Source organism: Ramularia collo-cygni, assembly GCF_900074925.1.
Source record: "Ramularia collo-cygni strain URUG2 genome assembly, contig: RCC_scaffold21, whole genome shotgun sequence".
Taxonomy (NCBI): Eukaryota; Fungi; Ascomycota; class Dothideomycetes; order Mycosphaerellales; family Mycosphaerellaceae; genus Ramularia; species Ramularia collo-cygni.
The window spans coordinates 237,470-257,294 of NW_019716275.1; the positions used below are offsets into that span (position 1 = coordinate 237,470).

At 51.6% G+C, this 19,825-nt stretch overlaps 8 protein-coding genes; 4 read left to right on the forward strand and 4 right to left on the reverse strand.

Annotated features, from left to right (window-relative positions):
* Positions 1-149: 149 nt before the first annotated feature.
* Positions 150-2,011, forward strand: RCC_10178 (related to allantoate permease; the record flags this gene model as incomplete). XM_023775409.1 has 9 exons in its annotated part: positions 150-304; positions 359-473; positions 525-850; positions 927-957; positions 1,015-1,290; positions 1,349-1,366; positions 1,431-1,453; positions 1,517-1,920; positions 1,977-2,011. The coding sequence occupies 9 exons, from the start codon at positions 150-152 to the stop codon at positions 2,009-2,011; spliced, it is 1,383 nt and encodes a 460-aa protein (XP_023631177.1).
* A 1,385-nt stretch (positions 2,012-3,396) lies between these two features.
* On the forward strand, positions 3,397-5,337 carry RCC_10179 (probable ammonium transporter MEPa; the record flags this gene model as incomplete). XM_023775410.1 has 6 exons in its annotated part: positions 3,397-3,504; positions 3,559-3,629; positions 3,696-4,266; positions 4,360-4,401; positions 4,456-4,587; positions 4,642-5,337. 6 exons carry the CDS (start codon positions 3,397-3,399, stop codon positions 5,335-5,337), a joined length of 1,620 nt encoding a protein of 539 aa, XP_023631178.1.
* Positions 5,338-6,047: 710 nt separating this feature from the next.
* Positions 6,048-7,521, reverse strand: RCC_10180 (related to cold sensitive U2 snRNA supressor; the record flags this gene model as incomplete). XM_023775411.1 has 5 exons in its annotated part: positions 6,048-6,465; positions 6,517-6,742; positions 6,794-7,079; positions 7,137-7,250; positions 7,372-7,521. The coding sequence occupies 5 exons, from the start codon at positions 7,519-7,521 to the stop codon at positions 6,048-6,050; spliced, it is 1,194 nt and encodes a 397-aa protein (XP_023631179.1).
* Positions 7,522-7,914: 393 nt separating this feature from the next.
* RCC_10181 (probable cell cycle control protein (crooked neck)) lies at positions 7,915-9,939 on the reverse strand (the record flags this gene model as incomplete). Its single annotated transcript, XM_023775412.1, has 1 exon — positions 7,915-9,939. The coding sequence occupies one exon, from the start codon at positions 9,937-9,939 to the stop codon at positions 7,915-7,917; it is 2,025 nt and encodes a 674-aa protein (XP_023631180.1).
* Positions 9,940-10,146: 207 nt separating this feature from the next.
* On the forward strand, positions 10,147-12,170 carry RCC_10182 (related to U4/U6 snRNP-associated 61 kDa protein; the record flags this gene model as incomplete). XM_023775413.1 has 2 exons in its annotated part: positions 10,147-10,503; positions 10,659-12,170. 2 exons carry the CDS (start codon positions 10,147-10,149, stop codon positions 12,168-12,170), a joined length of 1,869 nt encoding a protein of 622 aa, XP_023631181.1.
* A 264-nt stretch (positions 12,171-12,434) lies between these two features.
* Positions 12,435-14,915, forward strand: RCC_10183 (related to acetylhydrolase; the record flags this gene model as incomplete). The annotated part of the gene is made up of 1 exon (XM_023775414.1): positions 12,435-14,915. One exon carries the CDS (start codon positions 12,435-12,437, stop codon positions 14,913-14,915), a length of 2,481 nt encoding a protein of 826 aa, XP_023631182.1.
* A 22-nt stretch (positions 14,916-14,937) lies between these two features.
* Positions 14,938-15,841, reverse strand: RCC_10184 (uncharacterized protein; the record flags this gene model as incomplete). XM_023775415.1 has 5 exons in its annotated part: positions 14,938-14,953; positions 15,004-15,080; positions 15,130-15,326; positions 15,552-15,630; positions 15,713-15,841. 5 exons carry the CDS (start codon positions 15,839-15,841, stop codon positions 14,938-14,940), a joined length of 498 nt encoding a protein of 165 aa, XP_023631183.1.
* Positions 15,842-16,260: 419 nt separating this feature from the next.
* RCC_10185 (related to Bifunctional P-450:NADPH-P450 reductase) lies at positions 16,261-19,705 on the reverse strand (the record flags this gene model as incomplete). XM_023775416.1 has 5 exons in its annotated part: positions 16,261-18,102; positions 18,158-18,286; positions 18,336-19,322; positions 19,376-19,503; positions 19,579-19,705. The coding sequence occupies 5 exons, from the start codon at positions 19,703-19,705 to the stop codon at positions 16,261-16,263; spliced, it is 3,213 nt and encodes a 1,070-aa protein (XP_023631184.1).
* Between the last annotated feature and the right edge of the window lie 120 nt (positions 19,706-19,825).

Genomic DNA, 19,825 nt, shown 5'->3' on the forward strand with positions numbered 1-19,825 from the left:
GATGTTCGTGCGGAAGGCTGTCGGCTGAAACATGCCTATATGATGGCTTCGCTACGGCTGTTGATATTGTTTAGTTGCTCTTGACTTTCTTGTTGGTGTCTAGAAAGACACTCATTAATTTACTCTCACTCCCCCATATCATCATCACTATGCCTGGCAGCATAGAAATCGCGAAGCATGACTGCAAGCACGTGGATGTTGAGCATGCTGAGAATATCTCAATCACAAACGAGGACAGAACCCGAGAGGAGAAGGCCTTGGTGCGGAAGATTGACCTCTTCCTTTTGCCCACGATCTGGCTGATGTATGCTTCGTCTGAGGAATGTTCTCTGTGAATCGCTGGCTAACATCTCTTGAGGTACCTCCTGAGCTACCTTGATCGTACAAACATCGGCAATGCGAAGGTTGCTGGAATGACGGACGACCTCGGAATGGACTCCAACCAATACTCGATTGCGCTTGTCGTGTTCTTTGTATGAGTTCTCTCGTATCCCAGCTACGGATTAGTGCTAATCCGACGGCAGGTAACATACGTAGCGTTTGAGATACCCAGCAACATGGTGCTGTCCAAAACGAAGCCATCGATATTCCTGCCAGTTATCATGACCATCTGGGGCGTCTGCACTTGCTGCATGGCCCTGATAAAGACATTTCATCAGCTCCTCGCCCTGAGAATCATCGTCGGAATCTTCGAGGCCGGTTTCGCCCCAGGAATTCTTTTGATCATCAGCTCGTGGTACAAGAAAGACGAACAGTCCAAGAGATTTGCCGTATACATCAGTGCAGCCGTGCTATCAGGAGCCTTTGGCGGTATACTTGCAGGCGGGATAACCGATTCGATGGATGGGGTGTAAGTGGTTGATAGTCACCAAATGGCCAGCATTCAGGCCAGTTGCGGAAATTTGAATGCTAACGGCGCATAACAGTTATGGACTCAGAGGATGGCGATGGCTGTTTGTATGTGACTCCTCGCCCTATGTTAGGCTGGGATCAACAACTGACTGAGAGCCGTAGATCATCGAGGGAGCTGCGACTGTCGCCTGGGCGATATGTGCCGGTTTCATTCTCCCCGACTTCCCTTCAAACACGAAGAAGTTCACGCCCAGAGAAAAGGAGTTGGCCATCAGTCGATTGGAGGCGGACCACGCCCACGACCGTTCTGAAGACGGCCAGCTGACTTCGATGCAAGCCCTGAAGCAAGCCCTCTCTTCTTGGCGAGTGTGGATTATGACTGCCGGGTACATGGTGATTGTTGGAAGCTCCACGCTCTCATACTTCTACCCGACACTGGTGAGTATCTCCTGAAACCGGGGCAAGATGTAACAAGCGCTGACTTTACTGTTCCAAGGTCCAAGGACTCGGCTATGTGAGTATACGAGGCGAGCCCATGAAGAAAAGTCTTGAGCGATAGCTAACATCTAGTCCCACAGTCCAGTAAAATGGCCCAGTACATGTAAGCATCCCGTCGTCCATTGCTGAATTGTATATCCGTCGAAGCTGACATTTGCCATCGCAGGGTCTGCCCCATATACGCTGTAGCCTTCGTATGCGTGGCTATAACCGGATACTTCAGTGACCAGCATCTCAACCGACGGGGTGCCATCATTGCAGTCTGGCTCTCAGTCTCCATGATTGCCTCCATTGTTGTCTGTGTAGTGTACGGCTTCACTGCTCGGTACGCTCTGCTTGTGATCATGGCAGCGGGTCTTTGGTCAACAAACGGTCTCGCTTTGAGCTACGCTTCGTCGACCTTTGGCTCCATGCCGCGGGAGACGCGCGCCGTGGCACTCGCGTTTGTGAACGCTATGGGCAATCTTGCGCAGATTTACGGCGCATACCTCTTCCCATCCAAGGATATGCCCAAGTACTTGCTCGGTTTCGGAGTGATTAGCGGAATGTGTGGATTGGGTGTGTTTGTTTGTAAGTTTCCATCCTGTCGTTGACGAATCCTGCGAGCTGCATCTGACCTTGTCCAGACACCTTGGCGCATTTCTTGATCAGAAGAAAGTAGGCCTTATGGTTGGAGCAGTTAGAACGGTTAGCAAACCATACCTACTGCCGTTATGAAGCAATGTCAATCTCAAAGAGGCCCTCCACAGCTCGCCGTCACACGAACATGTGCCGGATCTGTATTCGCACAGCTGTAGACTGTCGCGGCTACCGGATCCTCGTTCCATCAGGGGACTGCTGACGCCGCCGCATCACGGATCCAGATGTACCTGCGGCGGAAGTGGGAATCTGTGGCGTTCCACGCGTGGAGCTGCTCGCCTGTTTCCGCGTCCTGCACGGATCGGGAAACTGATCCTTTCACATCTGGCCCTCGACATTTTTCTCCGTCAATTGTCCATTTCAGGGACAATGTAGCCGAGGTAAGTCCGGGGGCGGGATGCAAAGCAAGGTGTGGATGCGGAATGAAATGCTCTAGGGAAGAGGTGACGAAGAGGTGATGTTTAGGTTCTCTTGACAAGCAGCACCGCACCTTCCTTCTCCCAGCGCCCGGACTTCACGTCTACCTTCCTTCTTATTACTATCTACCCGCAGCCTTGGCGCTTGACAATCCCAGAAACCACGACTTTTGTCGAATTTGTGTTTGTCGACGGTTCTCGTCCACAACGTAGCCCACCAAAGTAGGCAACAATTCTCGTCGAGGCTTTCGAGCACGGCGAACAGTTTGCACGTTTCAGAATTTTCCCAAGTCGTTGTGCCGTCGCGCAAGGAAAGGTTCGAGGATCTCTGGCGGATGCCAAGAAAATGTGCTTTTGGAGCGGTGCAGCGGGAATCCTTATCTAAGATCTCCTGTGGGGAACGCAACAATGGAAATTATCGACAAGCGACCATCAACCTCCACTTTACTCCTGCAGGCCTCTGGATGGAGCGGTACGGCGCACCTCCCTCGAGTGAGGCGCATTCAACGCTAGTTGCGCAATCCGGCCTCCCCAGAGGTGGTGGTTGGAGAAGGTCATTAAGATGCGACCCGCCAGGTCCATGGAGCTGGCGACTCCAAATCCACCTACCCCATCATCACACTCCATCCTTTTCATCGCTTCATCTCCAGGTGCCGTGCCTTTTTGCTGCAGGGACGGGGACGGAACGACGCATTGTAGATCTCCCTACCCTCCCAACGGCTCCCTCGATAAGCCCAAGCATAAACGGACCGGCTTCTACTCTGGCTGTTTGCCATCCTTCGCGACCCTTTTCCTCCTTTTGATCTGGGCTGAGCTTCGGAAGTGAACTGCGATATTCGTGTTTTGAGCGTCGGCTTCAGTGGCCAAAGCATTTGTCGGTTTGCGTTCGAAGGGCATGCTGCCAATCCTTTCTGCCTTCGAGAGAGACTCCTTCGTACATCTCCACCACTCGACGTCGGGCTGAGAATTAGCCCTTCCGAACGACTCCGCCATGTCTGATGGTGGCAGTGCGGACAGTCTGCCCTATGTGCCGCTCGTCGAATACAATGGCACATCCACAACCGGCGGAGATTCACTCACGCAAGATCTGAATGTTTTTGTGAGCGCTCGCATTGCCTTGAGCGTACATATCCTGCCGCTAACAAATCGTCAGTACAATGCCGGAGACATTGCCTGGATTCTCACATCCACCGCGCTCGTCTTGTTGATGATTCCTGGAGTCGGGTGTGTCTAGAATCCTACCTTAGTATTCTCAACATCATGATCGATCCTGACCATTTCATCCAACAGACTCTTCTATTCAGGTCTCGCACGCCGAAAATCTGCTCTTTCCCTCATCTTCCTCTCGATCATGTCGATCGCAGTCGTCAGCTTCCAATGGTTCTTCTGGGGTTACTCACTAGCATTCTCGCCCACAGCAACAAACGGATACATCGGTGACCTCCACGCATTTGGCTTGAAAGGCGTACTCGCAGCACCCAGCCCAGGCTCCAAGCTCATTCCCGATCTCATGTTTGCGGTATACCAAGGCATGTTCGCATGCATTACTGTGGCGCTACTCGTGGGTGCCATCAGCGAGCGTGGTAGACTCCTTCCTTGCATCATCTTCATGTTCCTCTGGACCACATTGGTTTATGATCCAATCGCTTTTTGGACATGGAATCCGAACGGCTGGTCGTACAAGCTTGGAGGGCTTGACTTTGCAGGCGGCACACCTGTCCACATCTCCTCTGGTGCTGCAGCGCTTGCTTTCAGCTATGTGCTCGGGAAAAGAACTGGCCACAACACCCAAGCGCTGTCGTATCGCCCTCATGATGTCACCCAGATCGTTATTGGTACCGTCTTCCTCTGGGTCGGATGGGTATGTCTCATCATATCGCCGTCTTCTCGAAGAGCACACCTTCGAACAGGTGGCCATTGAACCCTGCGAAACTTGACTAATTTCCTGATCTAGTTCGGTTTCAATGCTGGTTCCGCTCTTGGTGCAAACATGCGCGTAAGTCGCCTCCTCAATCCAACTAAACGATAAAAGCTCACATTTGCACTACAGGCCATCATGGCAGCAGTAGTAACGAACCTAGCTGCCTGTGTTGGTGGCATAACATGGTGTATCCTCGACTACCGACTCGAAGGAAAGTGGTCAGCCGTAGGATTCTGCTCCGGTGTCATCTCTGGCCTAGTTGTAAGTATCCCATAGCTGTAATCTCTAAACATGACTTAACGCAACATTATCTAGGCCATCACACCCGGTTCAGGTTTCGTTCCAGCTTGGGCAGCAGTCATCTACGGCATCTGTGCCGGGCTAGGATGTAACTACGCCACCCAACTGAAGTTCCTTTTCGGAGTAGACGACGCTCTGGACATCTTTGCCGTCCACTGCATCGGTGGTATCCTTGGAAACCTCCTCACCGGCCTTTTCGCCGCAGACTACATCGCAGCACTCGATGGCTTCACAGTCATCCAAGGCGGCTGGCTGAACCGCCACTGGATTCAACTCGCCATCCAACTCGCGGACTCCATCGCAGGAATGACGTACAGCTTCATAGTAACCTCCGTCATCCTCTTAACAATGCACTTCATCGGCTTGAAATTCCCCGCCATGCGTCTTCGAGTATCCCAAGAGGAAGAGGAGCGCGGCATCGACGACACGGAACTGGGCGAGTTCGCTTACGATTACGTCGAGTTGACGCGTGAAGTGCAAACTCCTGGAGTCTTGCATGGTCAGAAAACTAGTGATGATGATGATGATGACGATGATGATGTTGCGTCTAGCAGGCGGGACTCACGCGTGGCTTTTGGTCATAGTGGTGAGTATGAAAGGGAAGCGAGTTCATCCCCGCCGCCGCCGTTGTCGTATCAGACTAGGAAGATGGAAGATTACCCGATGAGAAGTATCAAACGCTCGAGTGTGGACTCCTCGAATTACGCGTGATGGATGGGCTTCGGTCGATTTGGGCTTGTTTTAACACGACGGAGTCTTGGGGGTTGGGAGGAGGCGCAAACAGGAAAGGCGACCATTTGAGAATGTAATGAAACAGGAGCGTCATCATCGGGCTGGCTGGTTAAGAGGCTGTTTACGCTAGATCTAGAGTATATGTCTTTAGGCCACGACTTGACCACGAATTGACGCCATGATGCATGAATTGGCAGCAGTAGTGAAGGTGAGATGCTCGTATCAGGACATGATAGACATACTCTCACTCAAAATGGCAACTGCCTTTGGAGCCGCCGAATGCCTCCTCATGACTGAKATCGACGCAGGATTGATGTACTCTCATTTCTCTCAGCGATACTTCGTGCAACCTGTAGTTGCAATCAAACGCCCATTTCGCGATTCGCCACGTTCCAGCATATTGGAGTGCTTTTATGTACCTGTATCGCTCCTGCAAAGCAGAGCTCAGAGCTGGTTGCTTGGAAATTTAGCAAGAGTATCAATTAGCGTTCAGCGTTTGAGGGAGTATGAGTGTGCGTGAAGAGAAGTTTGCATTGTCGAGCTCTGCTACCGGGACAAGCCTGTGTCCAGTCGTGAGATCACTCTGCATTTCCCCTGAAACTTCTCGCTCATACAGCTTTCATGTTCATCTTCACTTTCCCTCGATGAACTTGCTGTACTTTTCGAACAGACAGCATTCATGTTCATCTTCACTTTCCCTCAATGAACTTGCTGTACTCTTCGAGTCTCTTCTTCTCCTCCGCCTCGGCATCGACGTTCTTCCGCGTCTTCTTGAACTTCTCCTCGCCGGTGGAGATGCTAGCAGAGATGGAGTTTCCATTGTAACCTTTGCCATTCCAGGAACGTGCACATGCCTTTGCAGCAGTCGCATCCGCGAAACGAATCGTGGCGACACCGCTGTCCTCCATGTCGAAGACGGTGACATTCTTGACGGCACCAAGCTTCGCCGCGTCTTCCTGCAGATCCTCTTGAATGTCGAGCAGGAGGTCTGGGTCGGATTTGAGACCCTCGAGAGTGAAGAGACCTTTGATGACGACCACCTTGTCGGCGCGGGATGATGTTTGTTGGATTTGGGAAGGCTCATCGTCGTCCCAATCGGCCAGGCGGCTGTCGAAGATTAGCAGTCTTACTCCATTAATGAATATGATCACGGCGTACCTGTTCATCTCTTCGGCCTTCTTTTTGGCCAAAGCGCGGGAGTTGCTCTTCGCCTTCGCCTTGGGGTTTGGCCGGTCTTCCGCGACGGTATCGCCTTTGTGCGCCTTGAAGGAGCTGTCTGCTTCGGTGACGTGAATCTGTGTGCTCTTCAATCCATCTTCACGAGGAAGCCAAGCGCCATCTGCCATCTCAATCGCCAACAGCACAGACTCTGGGCGGTGGTAGACTGGACTTGAATCAGGAACATGCCAAGAGTCTTGAGGGTTTTGCAACTCACTGATCAAGGCCTCTCCTTTGAACTTTCCATCACTATCGTTGTAGAGCTTGATACGCTTGTTGTTGCCATCTAGACTCTCCGCGATCATGCCAAATTTCTTGAAGAATAACCTAAGTTCGTCAGCGTCAATGTCATCAGGTAGTCCAGTCACGTAAACGGCCGAGTTCTGCTTGGTGTGTGCTGCAGTCGTCGCGGCTCCAGATCCCGCTCCAGTGGCTCCAGGTCCAGGTCCAGGTCCAGTTCCGACTCCGGTATTGGCCTTGGCGTTCTTTGGGTTGGATTCGGGCTGTGATCCGTCAGTGTCGCCGCCGCCGCCGCTATAGGAAACTTTGGAGATACTCACATCCTCCAGCTGCGCCTCCTTGCGTTTCTTCGCTGGATTGAGCGCCGGCTCGTCCTCATCAACGCCAGCGACTTTGTAAATTTCCGCCTGCCGCTTCACGGCTTCCTCATCCATCTATTTCGCCGTGGCATGAATGTTAGAGGTCTGTGGCCGGAGGAATCACATGGCAAGGTTTGGAAATTGGCGCAGGCCAGAGCCTGTCATAAGTATGGACAGAGGGTCTGGAAAGGCGTACCGTCTTCGACCATTTTTGGGGACCTTGGAGCCACTCCCACTCGTTGCCCTCCGCGTCTTCGAGAATGTAGGTCTTGGTCTCTTTCGAGAATGAGATGCGGTCGTCATCCGCGAACGCCTCTTCTTCTTTGGGAAATGGTGCCGAAGCCATGATGTTTTCGCAACGTTGATGTTTGTGAGTTGATGGATGCACTGGCTGGCGTTGATGGAGACAGGCTCCAATTGGTAACGGGAGTGCGGATCTTCCCGCTGCAGGCATCCATCCAAAACGAGCCTATCATGTGTCGATCAACGACACTTTAATATCATTGGGCAAAAGTTCGACAACATGGCTTCCAGCGCATGTACACACACGCTCACACGAACGACCAACGGATGCTAGGCTCCAACAGGCGATATAATATGCTGGGATGTGACGAAAAGGGTGTATTTTGATCAGGAGTCTTGAGTCTTGATGGCAAAATTTGTACAACCTACAAAAGCGGTGTTGCATTCACAACTGCCTGCAAACCCCTTTGCATCACATTCCACCCTCTCAATCCCGCTACGCCGCACCAGCGTTCGCCTCCTTCCACTTCTGCGCCGCCAACAAAAGTTTGCTCATCTTCGCGCTGCCTTCGTCATCAGCCGGGAAGACATAGTCCAGATACTCMTCGAAACTATCATCATCCAACTTCCTCCTCTTCTTCACCCTCCTCGGCAACATCTTCTTGACCTTCTCCTTATCCTGCTCACTTCCATGGGTCTGCTCAAATCCATCCCACGCAGTCAACAACTGCACCCTCTCCTCCACCATACCTTCCTTCTTGAATYCCTCATGGGCACGCTCGAAGACCTTCCTTGCCCTTGTCTTCGCCGCCTCGGAGATGGGCGCTTCTTCTTCCTCGTCTTCTTCGAACTCTCCGTCGGGGACGTTGATCTCGAAATGGGCGTAGCTGATCCAGACTTTGACGTGTTGTGTTCTTTCCAGCAGACGTTCGTATAGTCCGCGAGTCTTGTCATATTCTCCTTCCTCTTCCTCGAAGTCGATGTAAGACTTCCACACCAACTCCGGCATATCCAAGACTTCCTGCTGAGTACCCAACTCGTAGATCCCTCGCACGCGGTCGAGGTCCTCCAAACCCCTCTCCAGTTCCGCAAATTTGATCCAAGCTTGTGAGTTGGAAGCATCGAACTCGATCCACTTCTCATACAAGGTTCTGCACCTTGCGAACTCGAACARCTTCATCTCCATTTCAATATATGTGCGGAAGAGTTTTGTCTTGGGACACATTCCAATTGCCATGCCTAAAGTCTTCCTTGCACCGACTAGATCATCTTGTCGGATATGTAGTTGCGCCTTGAGGATCCAGATCTTGGCAAAGGTGAACTTCTTGTGAGGGATGAGTTTGAGTGCTTCTCCGTAGATTTGATTGGCACGCGAAAGATCTTTGGTAGTGAGTTCTTCGTACATGGCATAGAAGATCCACAGGTAAATGTAGCGTCTCCAGTGACGCTTTTCTTSACTCGGAGGGAGATTGGCGATTGCTCGTTCGTAGACTTCTCGCACGCGGTCGGGAGAATTGCCAGATTCCTCCAAACGAGCGTAATCGAACCATGCGTCATAGTTCTTCGGGTTGGCTGTAACTTGTTCTTCGTACAACACACGGCGTTTGGACAGAACAACGTCTTCCACACCTTCACGATCACCGAATTGCTTCTCAAAGGTGGTGTACGATTTGTGAAGAATCGCGGAACGAGAGCGAGGAAGACGATCGAGAGCATATTTGTAGATTGCCCTCGCGCGCTCATACTCCTTCAGCTTGGATTCGAAGCGAGCGTAGGCGATGAAGAGTTTCTCATCGGTGAATTCCTCACCGAGCGTTTCAATGGCAGTGCCAAAGACATCGCGAACGAGATCMGAGGTACCATTCTCCTCTTCAAAACGGGCCCATTTGATCCAATTGCGGGGCTCGGGGTGGACAATGGTGAATCGTTCGAAAATGTTGCGTGCGCGATCAAACTCGCCATATCGCTTCTCCAGCTTGATATAAGCTGTCCAGGCCGCCTCTTCGGGCTCCCAGCTGACCCATCTCTCAAAGACTTGTCTGGTGGCAGGAATATTACCAAGCATTTCCTCCATGTATATATATTTAAACCACAGCTTGTCGATACGCGGTTGAATGGTCACAGCGCGGTCGAGCAAGTTTCGAGCATGATTGACATTACGCTCTTTCATCTCAGCATCAATATATCTCAGCCAGAGCTGAATGTTCGTGGGTTCGACGTCCAACGCGCGCTCAAAGACGGATCGGGCGCGACGGTATTCCTTTTGCTCCAACTCCCAGGCAGCATAGCGGAACCAATTGCCCATGTTGAGGCGATTGCGGCGTACATAATCCTCGAATTCCTTGCGTTTCCGCCCTTGGTACTCGTGTAGCTCCTCGAGGTCGGCGAATCGTTGGGTCGGTGCGGCCAGACCAGGTTCCTGGCGGTCGACGGCCTCGCGCAGCAGCTGTTCGGCGGAAATCTGCTGCGCGGCGGCCGCCTTATTCTTGACCCGCGGGGGTCCTCGTGAGGCGGCGTCCATGGTGAAAGAGCAAGGGGGGATGCTTTGCTTTGCTGTGTGGTACGAGATGGATGTTTTGGAAGTTTGAGTAGTGAAGTGAAAGTCGCCAAAAAGTGCGGAGCTGAGGCCGGAGGATCGCCGTCGCGCATCATTCTTCAAGCACATGCGCTTCCGAAGTTTGGAGCTTCACCTTTCCTCTGAACATCAACATCACGGAACTGGCCCAACATGGCGACCATCGCCGACGAACTGCTGAACGACTTTGGCGATTCGGACGAGGAGAATGAAAACGAAAATGGTCACGRGTTTGCATTGAACGGTGGAGAGGGAAATGACGACGGACTGCCGGAGACGGGAGGAGGAGTTGATGGACATGGCGAGGGCAAGACGGACATGGAGCTGGACGATGACGAAGAACCGGCAGAGGATGAGGATGATAATGATAATGCGCCGGCCCATCTCAAGACAGACGCCGCCGAGGATGCGGAAGAGGCCAAGGCGCGGGTGGAGAAGATGGCGCTGCACAAGGTGGCCGATGTGCGCACCGTCGCGGGTCTGATGAGGCAGTTGGAACCATTGCTGGAGGTGAGTTGACCCCATATCCATGCCCACCCACATTCCCTACAGCTCCCTCTTTGCACCTTCATTTTCATGACTCCGAGGATGCAGTTGGGATAACATACATAGAACTCTGCTTTCGTCCCTTGAAAAGATCTTGTCTGATCGATGGTTCATCACAGAAAATCGCACATTACCAATCGTTGGCACCTGGCCAGGCAACACGAAATATTGGTAACATCGAGGACAATCCGGAATATCAACTCCTCACCCAATCCAACACCCTCTCTACGGGAATTGACAACGAAATCATTCTCGTGCACAAATTTATTCGCGATCACTACTCCACTCGATTCCCGGAACTCGAAATCCTTATCCAGAACCCGCTCGACTATGCCCGCGCCGTGGCCATCATTGGAAATGGGCCGATGGAGAACATCCGCGAGCTCAGCGAGAGAACAGACAATATTGTCGGACAATCACTCAAGCAAGTCTTGGACGGTCCCTCATTGATGGTCGTTACCGTCGAAGCAACAACCACCAAGGGTGAAGAACTTCCAGAGTCCGAGCTTGCTACCATTCAAAGCGCTTGCAAAATGATCCTCAAGCTCGACCACGCAAAGAAGGTGCTGACCGAATACGTTCAATCACGAATGTCAATGTTTGCGCCCAATCTCACCGCTCTCATTGGCTCTCTGACAGCCGCACAATTGATCAACTATTCGGGTGGTGTCGCCGGACTGGCAAAGACTCCCTCCTGCAACATTCCGCCATTGGGTAACAAGAAGTCTGCCCGTGGTATCGGTATGGCCACCAATGCCGGAGTCCGCAATCAAGGAGTCATCTATCACAACGACATCATTCGCGCTGTTCCCTCGGACCTCAAAGTCCAGGCAATGCGCATCCTATCCGCGAAAGTAGTGCTCGCGGCCCGCATTGATGCCGCTCACGAGTCGCCGTCTGGTGAACAAGGGTTACTACTAGGTGATCAAGTCGAGAAGAGGATTGGCAAATTATCCGAGGCCGCTCCCAACAAAGGCGTCAAAGCTCTTCCAGCTCCAGACGAGAAGCCTTCAAGAAAAAGAGGTGGACGCCGAGTTCGGAAGATGAAGGAAGCCACTGCGATGACTGACTTGCGGAAAGCGCAGAATCGAATGGTATTTGGCAAGGAGGAAGCTGAAGTAGGCTACGGTACTGGAGACGGTACGAAAGGTTTGGGAATGATCGGCGCCCAAAACGATGGAAGGATCCGAGCACAGCAAATCGATCAGCGGACCAAGGCGAAATTATCCAAGAAGAATCCTGGCTGGGGTGGTGCAACGAGTGCCAATGCAAATGTAGGTGGTACTGCGACAGGCTTCGGTGGTGGGGGCTTGAGCACACCCGGACAATTGAAAGCCATGGGCCTACGAGCTTCCGGTGTAGGCGGAAGTGGAATGAAGACAAATGTTGGCGGGGCTGGCGGAACCGCGAGTACAATTGCTTTCACTCCCGTGCAGGGATTGGAGCTGGTGGACCCGAGAGTGAGAGAGGAAATGCAAAGGAAGAGAAAGGCGGACGAGGATCGATGGTTCAAGAGTGGGACATTCACCCAATTGGGTGGTGCAGGAAGCATGGGTCCGCCAGGTAAGGTGGATGGCGGTTTCAAGGTGCCTACTTTGCCGGCCAGCAAGAAGGCTAAGAAGGATGGTTGAGGGGGGAGGAATGATGTTTGAAAACTTGACGATGAACTGCTCCGTTGCTGCCTGAGCCCAAACAGCCAGCGTCGATTTCGGTTGCAGATACTCACTCACCAGCAGGGTGAAGAGGAATGCTGAAGGCGGCATGCAAGATGCATTATTACAGATGACACTAGTAAGTCACCGGCATCGTTCTGGGAGATGCGGCAGGTATGCTTACTTACCATCTCAATCAGTATGAATGAAAGTCGAAGCTTAGATGGAGCCAGCATTTGGACCATGGCTTCTTTATGGCTATGGATGGTGCCTTCGTATGGTTACGTAAGGTATATCATGATTGAGGCACGACGACAAGTCACTCGAGACCTGGAGTTTTCGATAGAGCCCATGGTTCTAGCAAGCTTCATAAATCCTTGTGTGGAGAAGGACACACGTTTCAACCCGACCATTCACCAGAATAGTTTTACCTCTGGTGATGACAGCGCACGTTCCAAGAGTGATCGATCGACAAAGCTATGTCATTCCGCCGCGAGCCGACAACGTGCCGCTCATAAAAGTTTAAACTGCGTGCTTCCTTTGATGAACCGCTCCACGTCACAGAAACAAATACTACATGTAATCATCGTTTTGGATCTTCCGTCCTCTTTCCCGCTTACACTCTCTCAACTTCGTTTCTTACTGCCCGTTCCAAGACATGATTGTCTCGCAAGACTGCCGAGTGAGTCCGTTGGAAATTCTAGACGATCCACTTTCTTGAGAAGAACAGGATACACTAAATCATCGTTCCATCATTCACCACTTCCCCTCCATGTCCATACAAGATCATACAAGAAGCAAATTTCTAAACAGACCCCACCAAAAATGAATCTCAACAAACGCCACTCCCAACTCGGCTCCTCCAACGACAATCCAACTCCCATCCCAAACGCAAAAAAGCCCAAAAGTCGACCACCCCGAGGATGGCGCGACACACTCCTCATCCCAGGCCGCTCCCTACMCTCCTACACAGGCCCTTATGCCGTAGGAACAATGGAACTCGAAATCCCCGCCACAAATCCCCGTCCCTTTTCCCACATCACGCGTCAAAAGAAACACGTCCTCCAACTCGAAACAGTCCTAATGACAATCTACTACCCGGTCTCTCTAGATTCCTCCTCCTCCTCCTCCGACCAACTTCCAAAATCCAAGAAAAGTGGACGTCCGTCTAGAGAACTCTGGCTTGGAAGACCTCGTTTGGGAATCGCGGACGGATATGGGAAATTCGCCGGGGTGGGAAGTTTCGCTTTGCCGGTTTTTTTACCGACTATGTGGACCAAATTACCTGCGTGGAGAAATGCTTCGGTGGCGAAATTTTGGGCGCCGGAAGTGGATGCGAAGGTTGAAGGAATGCCTGCTGCTGAAGAGGAGGAACAAGGTGAATGTCCCGCTGGTGTGGATGAGGAGCCTGTGTTTCCGATGATTTTGTTCAGTCATGGTTTGGGGGGTACGAGGACGATGTATAGCAGTGTTTGTGGGGAATTCGCAAGTCATGGATTCGTGGTTGTTGCTGTGGAGCATCGGGATGGGAGTGGTCCGAGGACGTTTGTGAATCATCGTMCCAAAGAAGAAGGGGAAGGGGATGCTGTGAACGTCGATCATAGTGAGGAAGWGAGACGGCAAGGTTTTCATGAGGTGGATTATCTCTTTCCCAAAGGAAACCATTTCGACACCTCTCCCAACAATACCAAGGGGGTCGACAGAGAGCTCCGTGGCGCACAGATCGATCTTCGCATGGCCGAACTTGAAGAGGCGTATTCCATCATGTGTGACATCCACGCTGGTAGAGGTCAATCTATCGCTGATAAAAATCTTCGAAAGAAGGGCTACAAAGGCGCCAGTCGACATGGTCTGGAAGGAATAGATTGRACCCGCTGGCGAAATCGCTTCCATCTCGACCACGTAACAGCTTGTGGCCATTCCTTCGGCGCAGCGACATGTATTGAAATGCTTCGACACGGCGACCGCTTCAACTATCTCTCTCAAGGAATCATCTACGATATCTGGGGCGCAGGAACCAATCCTGCGGATGAAGAGGCCCCGCAACATCGAATACAGGCGCCGATCATTGCCATCAACTCCGAGGCATTCACCTACTGGCCCAGCAACTTCCAACTCGTTGAGTCGCTCATCAAAGAGGCCGAGAGTGCACCACACCCCTGCCCTGGATGGCTCCTAACACTCCGGGGAACCGTCCACGTCTCTCAAAGTGATTTCTCCCTCCTTTACCCGAATCTATGTTCAATATTCCTCAAACAGCTCGCAAACCCGAAGCGTGCTCTTGATTTGAACATCAACGCCTCTTTGGAGTTCCTCAGCAAAGTTCTCCCCAAAGACTTGGCGGAAGTGAACCGCGCGTATAGCAATGAGGGATTGTTGGATAGTGCAACAAGTCCGCTGGAGAGGATCGACTCTGCATTGATGCATCGGCCCAAGGAGAAATATGTGGCTGCGAGGTTGAGGATTAGACATGAGTGGATCTACCGGGTTTCACCAAAGGCGGCAAGGAAAGTGAAGAGATGGGAAAATCAAAAGAGGGGAAGAGCGGAGGAGACGGGAGACGAGGTTTGGTTGCACTGGAAGCCTAGTGAGGAGCGGTTGAGGGAATGGCTTGAACGGAAAGGAGGCAAGAAGGAGTCTCTTCTTAGTTCTTCGGAGAGCGAGCAGGACTTGGGCGATGCACAGGAGGGGTGGGCAAAGTCTGGACATACCTCTGACGAGTGAGTTTTCTTCGGCACAGTAGTCTTCAATCCAGATCCATGCTGGGAACAATCAGCAACTCTTCAGGATGGCACAGTAGGGTAACACTCACGGGTCATCCACAACGCCATGCTCCTCGTCATCCGACTCATCATCGATATCCATCGGATCCCAACTAGGGTCGCGCTCCTTTTCGACGTTAGTCAAAACGTCCAAGCAATGGATCTACGACACATACCTCTGGTCTCACGAGCGTAGCTTTCCAACAACGTTCCAGCACTTCGTTGGACTCATCCCAGGGACACCATTCCCGTAGAACAGCGCGGACTTTCTGCGAAGTTTGCTGCCGTGCTTCGAAGCGTTCGACGCCGGAGCGCAGGAGCGAGTCGTAGTCGGTGTGGAAGTGGCGAACATGTGCCACAATAATGCTAGTATCTTGCGTGCTGGATTAGCAGAATGCATGAGACAGACATGTTTTCCAATGCGCAAGGAAGGACGAGCGGCATGAGAGGCATTGAAATCCTTGAGGTCTGTTGTCATGAAGTACGTCCAGTCTGCCCCAGAAACATGTTTTCGCTGTGACAGACTGAGATAGAAGACGCATGTATTCCATTGAACGGAAGTCGAGCCATGAGTAGCGTTTAATATGGATAAACTCACATCTTTTAGCATTCGCAAGTCTAGAGTCGGAGAGATTATAAGTAAAGCCTTTATCGATAACAATATCCAATACTCGCTCCTAAGTAAAAAGATTAGCACATGGTCTTTAACAAAAACAAAAAAGTAAAATGTTATGGGCATTTATTATTGTAATCACCAACCAGGGATGCGTCAGGKATCCTCGGAAATAAATCTTGAATGGGACCTTTGTTCCATGCGCGTTTCCGGAGTCGAGTTTCGAACGGATCGAGATTCGATAGATCTTGTTGCTGGATTGATATCACGCCCATGGTAATCTAGCAAATGTTGATGTATGTTGGTTGGTGGTGGTGAGAGTAGAGGAGGGAAGGCGGGCTTTGTGAGATGCCGTCCGGGAAACTGCCGAGCTCTTCTTCACAACAATGGAAAGACTGTTTTCTCGCATGCATGCACCTCTCCTTCCTTCCTCGAATGCATCTCAAGATCCCCGCATCTTCAAGGCTTCAATGCGAACATGTGGGTGAAGTCTGAGCCTCACAGGCTCGACAACAGTGGCATCGACATCATGCCCAGCAGTTCCACATGAATGGACCCAGCAATCACATCCTGTGACCGATCTCAGCGAGGCTTCCGAAGAGTACAAGAACAGGATGTACATATTACGTGCGGAGACGCTGGATCAGACGGTAAGTTCATTGATGGTTCAATTTCTTGGTCCACATTATCTTCATCAAGCAAAAACATCAGTACTATATCTCTCATTCCTGATCTTGTCAAACCAAGCCTCCAAATCCTCATCACTAGGATCCCTCCCAGAGCTCTTCGCCTTATCCCTCGCGATTTCCATACAAGCCTTCTTCGTGCTCTCCCCAAGACCTCTCGACCCACACACATACACCCTAGCTCCCTGCTCCCAAAGCTCCAGCAACTCGTCCTTTTGTGCCAGGAATAACTCATGGATATGCTTGTACCCTCCACTAAGCTCCTTCTTCTGCGAGTAGGATCGATGGATTTGCACAGCTCCCATCCTCTCCCAAAAGTCCATCTCTTCGCGGTACAAGTCGTCCTTCTCGGGATCTTTGCATCCAAAGTAGAGTCTAGCAGGAGCCAGCTTTCGTCCACTTCCGATTTGAGCTGCGCGTTCCTGGATGAAGCCCCTGAAAGGTGCGAGACCTGCTCCTGCAGCGATCATGATGACGGGGATGTTTGCCGGATCGGTGGGCAAGCGGAAGGAAGAGTGCGAGGGACGGGTCGCGACGTGCATGATGTCGCCGGGTTGCAGGGAGGACATGTAATTTGAAGCCACACCGATGTGGCGGGTTCCGGATGGGGAAGGGGCGTTGAGGACAGCGTAGGTCAGGGTCAATTGGGACGGGTCAGACAATGGGGAAGATGATATGCTATACTGTCGCACACGCATCGAGATGAGGGAGGACACGAAGGCGTTCAATGGGAGGGCCAGGGTTGGGTGCTGTTCCAGGAGATCCAATAGGGAGAGGCGTTTCTCTGTGACGGAGTTCGCGAAATCTGCATCGAGTGCGGATAGCGATGCAGTTGTTTCGGGGYCTTGCGCTGCAGCCGAGAGGAGCATAGTCATGTTGCGTTTCGTGGCTGGCTGAGAGAGTTCAAGATAGGCGGAGAAGAGGTTCTGAGCTGATATCGGATGGTCGGTTGGGAGTGTAGATCCTGTGCGGGATGAAATCTTGAGCATGGCGTCCCAGGGGAGGGAGAAGCGTTTGAGGACGCGGTGGACTGTTTCTTGTGGATTGAGAGGCAGAACTGCGAGGTAGTCTCCCGCGCGAAAAGTCATCTCCGAGGGAAGCTGGATCTCAATATGCCTCTTTTCACCAACCCCAGGTGAGGTCAAAGTCTTTGCGGATATGACCTTGGCCTCAGAAACATCAGATCGTAGATGCGACGCTCTCTTGTTGAAAATCTCAATCGTAAGATTCTGGCCAAAGGGAACGCCATCGGGTTGCTTCTCGTCACTCTCCTCACCGAACTGCTTCTGGAGAGCTGGCCAGAAGCTGTCATCCTCCCAAGCCTGAAACTCACTCAACATATCGCCATTCGCGGCGTTTGCCGATCCCATCTCACAGAGCCGCTGGCCACCAGCCTTTTCCAAGAGCCTGTCGATGGCCTTTGGGACTTGATGGAATGTCTGCTTCCAATCAGAGTGCCCGCAACCAAAAACAGCATACTGAGTCGTGATCTTCTCGCTGTTGTTCTTGAGCCAGTCGAAAAAGTGTGCTGCGTTGTCGCAAGGTTCTCCCTCGTACGATGCAGTGACTATTACCACTGGCTCCCCGGTTGGCAGGTTTCCCTTGGCGGAATCCAGGGTATCGACTTTGGTAGCAGTGAACCCGTGTGCTCTGGCATCCGCAGCAAGGGTCTGTGCGAAAACCTCACATGTGCCAGAGTTCGAGCCATACAAGATTGTGAAGGGCTTTCCTGGCGTTTTGGACTCCGCTGTGTTCGATTTCACTCCGTTGTCTGCTGCAGTGGCCGACGTTGGCTTTGCGACTTTCAAAGAGCCACTCAAATGTTGCTCGATTGTACGAGCGGTCCATCCCTGAACAGGCGCAAAGATGTTAGTCAGCTTCCAACTCATGAGAGGATAAAGTGACACTTGCCTCTCGAAGGGTAGTCTTCATGTAAAAGTCTTTCGGCTTGATGGTTAGTGAGAATGCAGTCTGTAGTTTGTATGCTGGATCATCCATCGAAAAGTTGAAATACTGCAAAAGCATTGCCATAACCTGCAAATGATTAGAGCACTCTTTTTGCACGGAGTGGTGAGGAACTCACCAGCATCATCTCCTGCCAGGCGAATCCACGACCAATGCAACCCCTCTCTCCGTTTCCAAAAGGCTTCCAAGAATTCGGCGGGAGCTTGTTAAAGTTCTCATCAAGCATTCTTTCAGGTTTGAACATCTCTGCGTCGTCACCATACACCGCCGGGTCACGATGAACGTTGTTGAGAATGACGCCCACGACTTCACCGAATGGAATGTGATACTTCCCGGCCAGGATCTCGCCAGTTTCGCTCCTCGGAGAAACCGAGAATGCCGGCGCTGTCGAATGCAGTCGTCCCGTCTCTCGAAGGACAGCGGTAATATATGGGAGCTTGCGTAAGTGGTCCTCAGTGACACTCTCTGTACCCACCACCTCGTCAACTTCCTGCTGCGCTTTGCGGTAAGCATCAGGGTTTTTGAGCAGGCAGTAGAACACATATGACAACCACCCGGATGTCGTTTCGTGTCCAGCGACGAGGAAAGTAATCAAGTTGTCGATGATGGAATCGTCGGTTATGGCTTTGCCCGTCTTCGGATCCTTGCCGTTGACCATGGCGTTAAGGAGGTCTTTGGTGTCCTTGGGGTGATTTCTCCGAGTTTGCACGAGATCATTGCTCAAGTCTCGCATGTATTTGATGTTTTCCGAAAACTTTGCCTCATCGGCTGAGTACCAGGAATGAAGGAATGGTGGTCGTCTTGCTCGTACAGCACAATAGCTCAAGAAATTGACCATTGCCGACACAAAAGGATGCATTTCCTCTGCGTAGAAGCTATTGAAGCGAAAGTCCATGGCGCATAATGCAAGTGTGTCGAGAGTCAATCGTGTGAAGTCGTCTGTGACCGGTATCTTGTAGGACTCCCCAAATCTACACCACTTCATTACGAGCTGAGCGGCGATGGATTTCATATCGTGGAACATGCCGTGTATCGGTAGTGGTCCAAAAGCCGGTACAAGAACTCGATGTGCAATACCCCAATTCTCTTCTCCATGATTTGCTGTCTGCATACATTAGCTACGATCCGTGATGTGATTGAACGGCATGGACTACTCACGAACAAACCATCATGCACTCCATTTCTCACTTGTGCGAGTGGTCCCCCAGTCTTCTTGACGAAGCGATTCTCATCGCAAAGCTCATTTAACAAAGCATGGCTTGATACGAAGTGTATTCGTTTTCCGCCTAGCCATAAACTGAATATTTSACCTGAAATCTGTCAACTCTGCTTCTCCCACAGATGAGGACTGGACTGCTCACCGTATTGCCCTCCAAGCGCTGCGATTCGCTCAATCGGCACTTCACCTTGGACGTCCAACGCATTACCAATAATTGGCAACGCTCTCGGACCTGGAATCGGAATTGTATCTCTTTTGTCCAGCGCCATCGTCGTTCCGTGGTCCCGCTATCACTATTCTTTGTTGGAGTTGAGGTGACGTCTGGAGAGAGAGAGAGGAAGAAAAATGAATGCAGGAAACACGAATTGAAGCGGTGTATGGGTCCAATT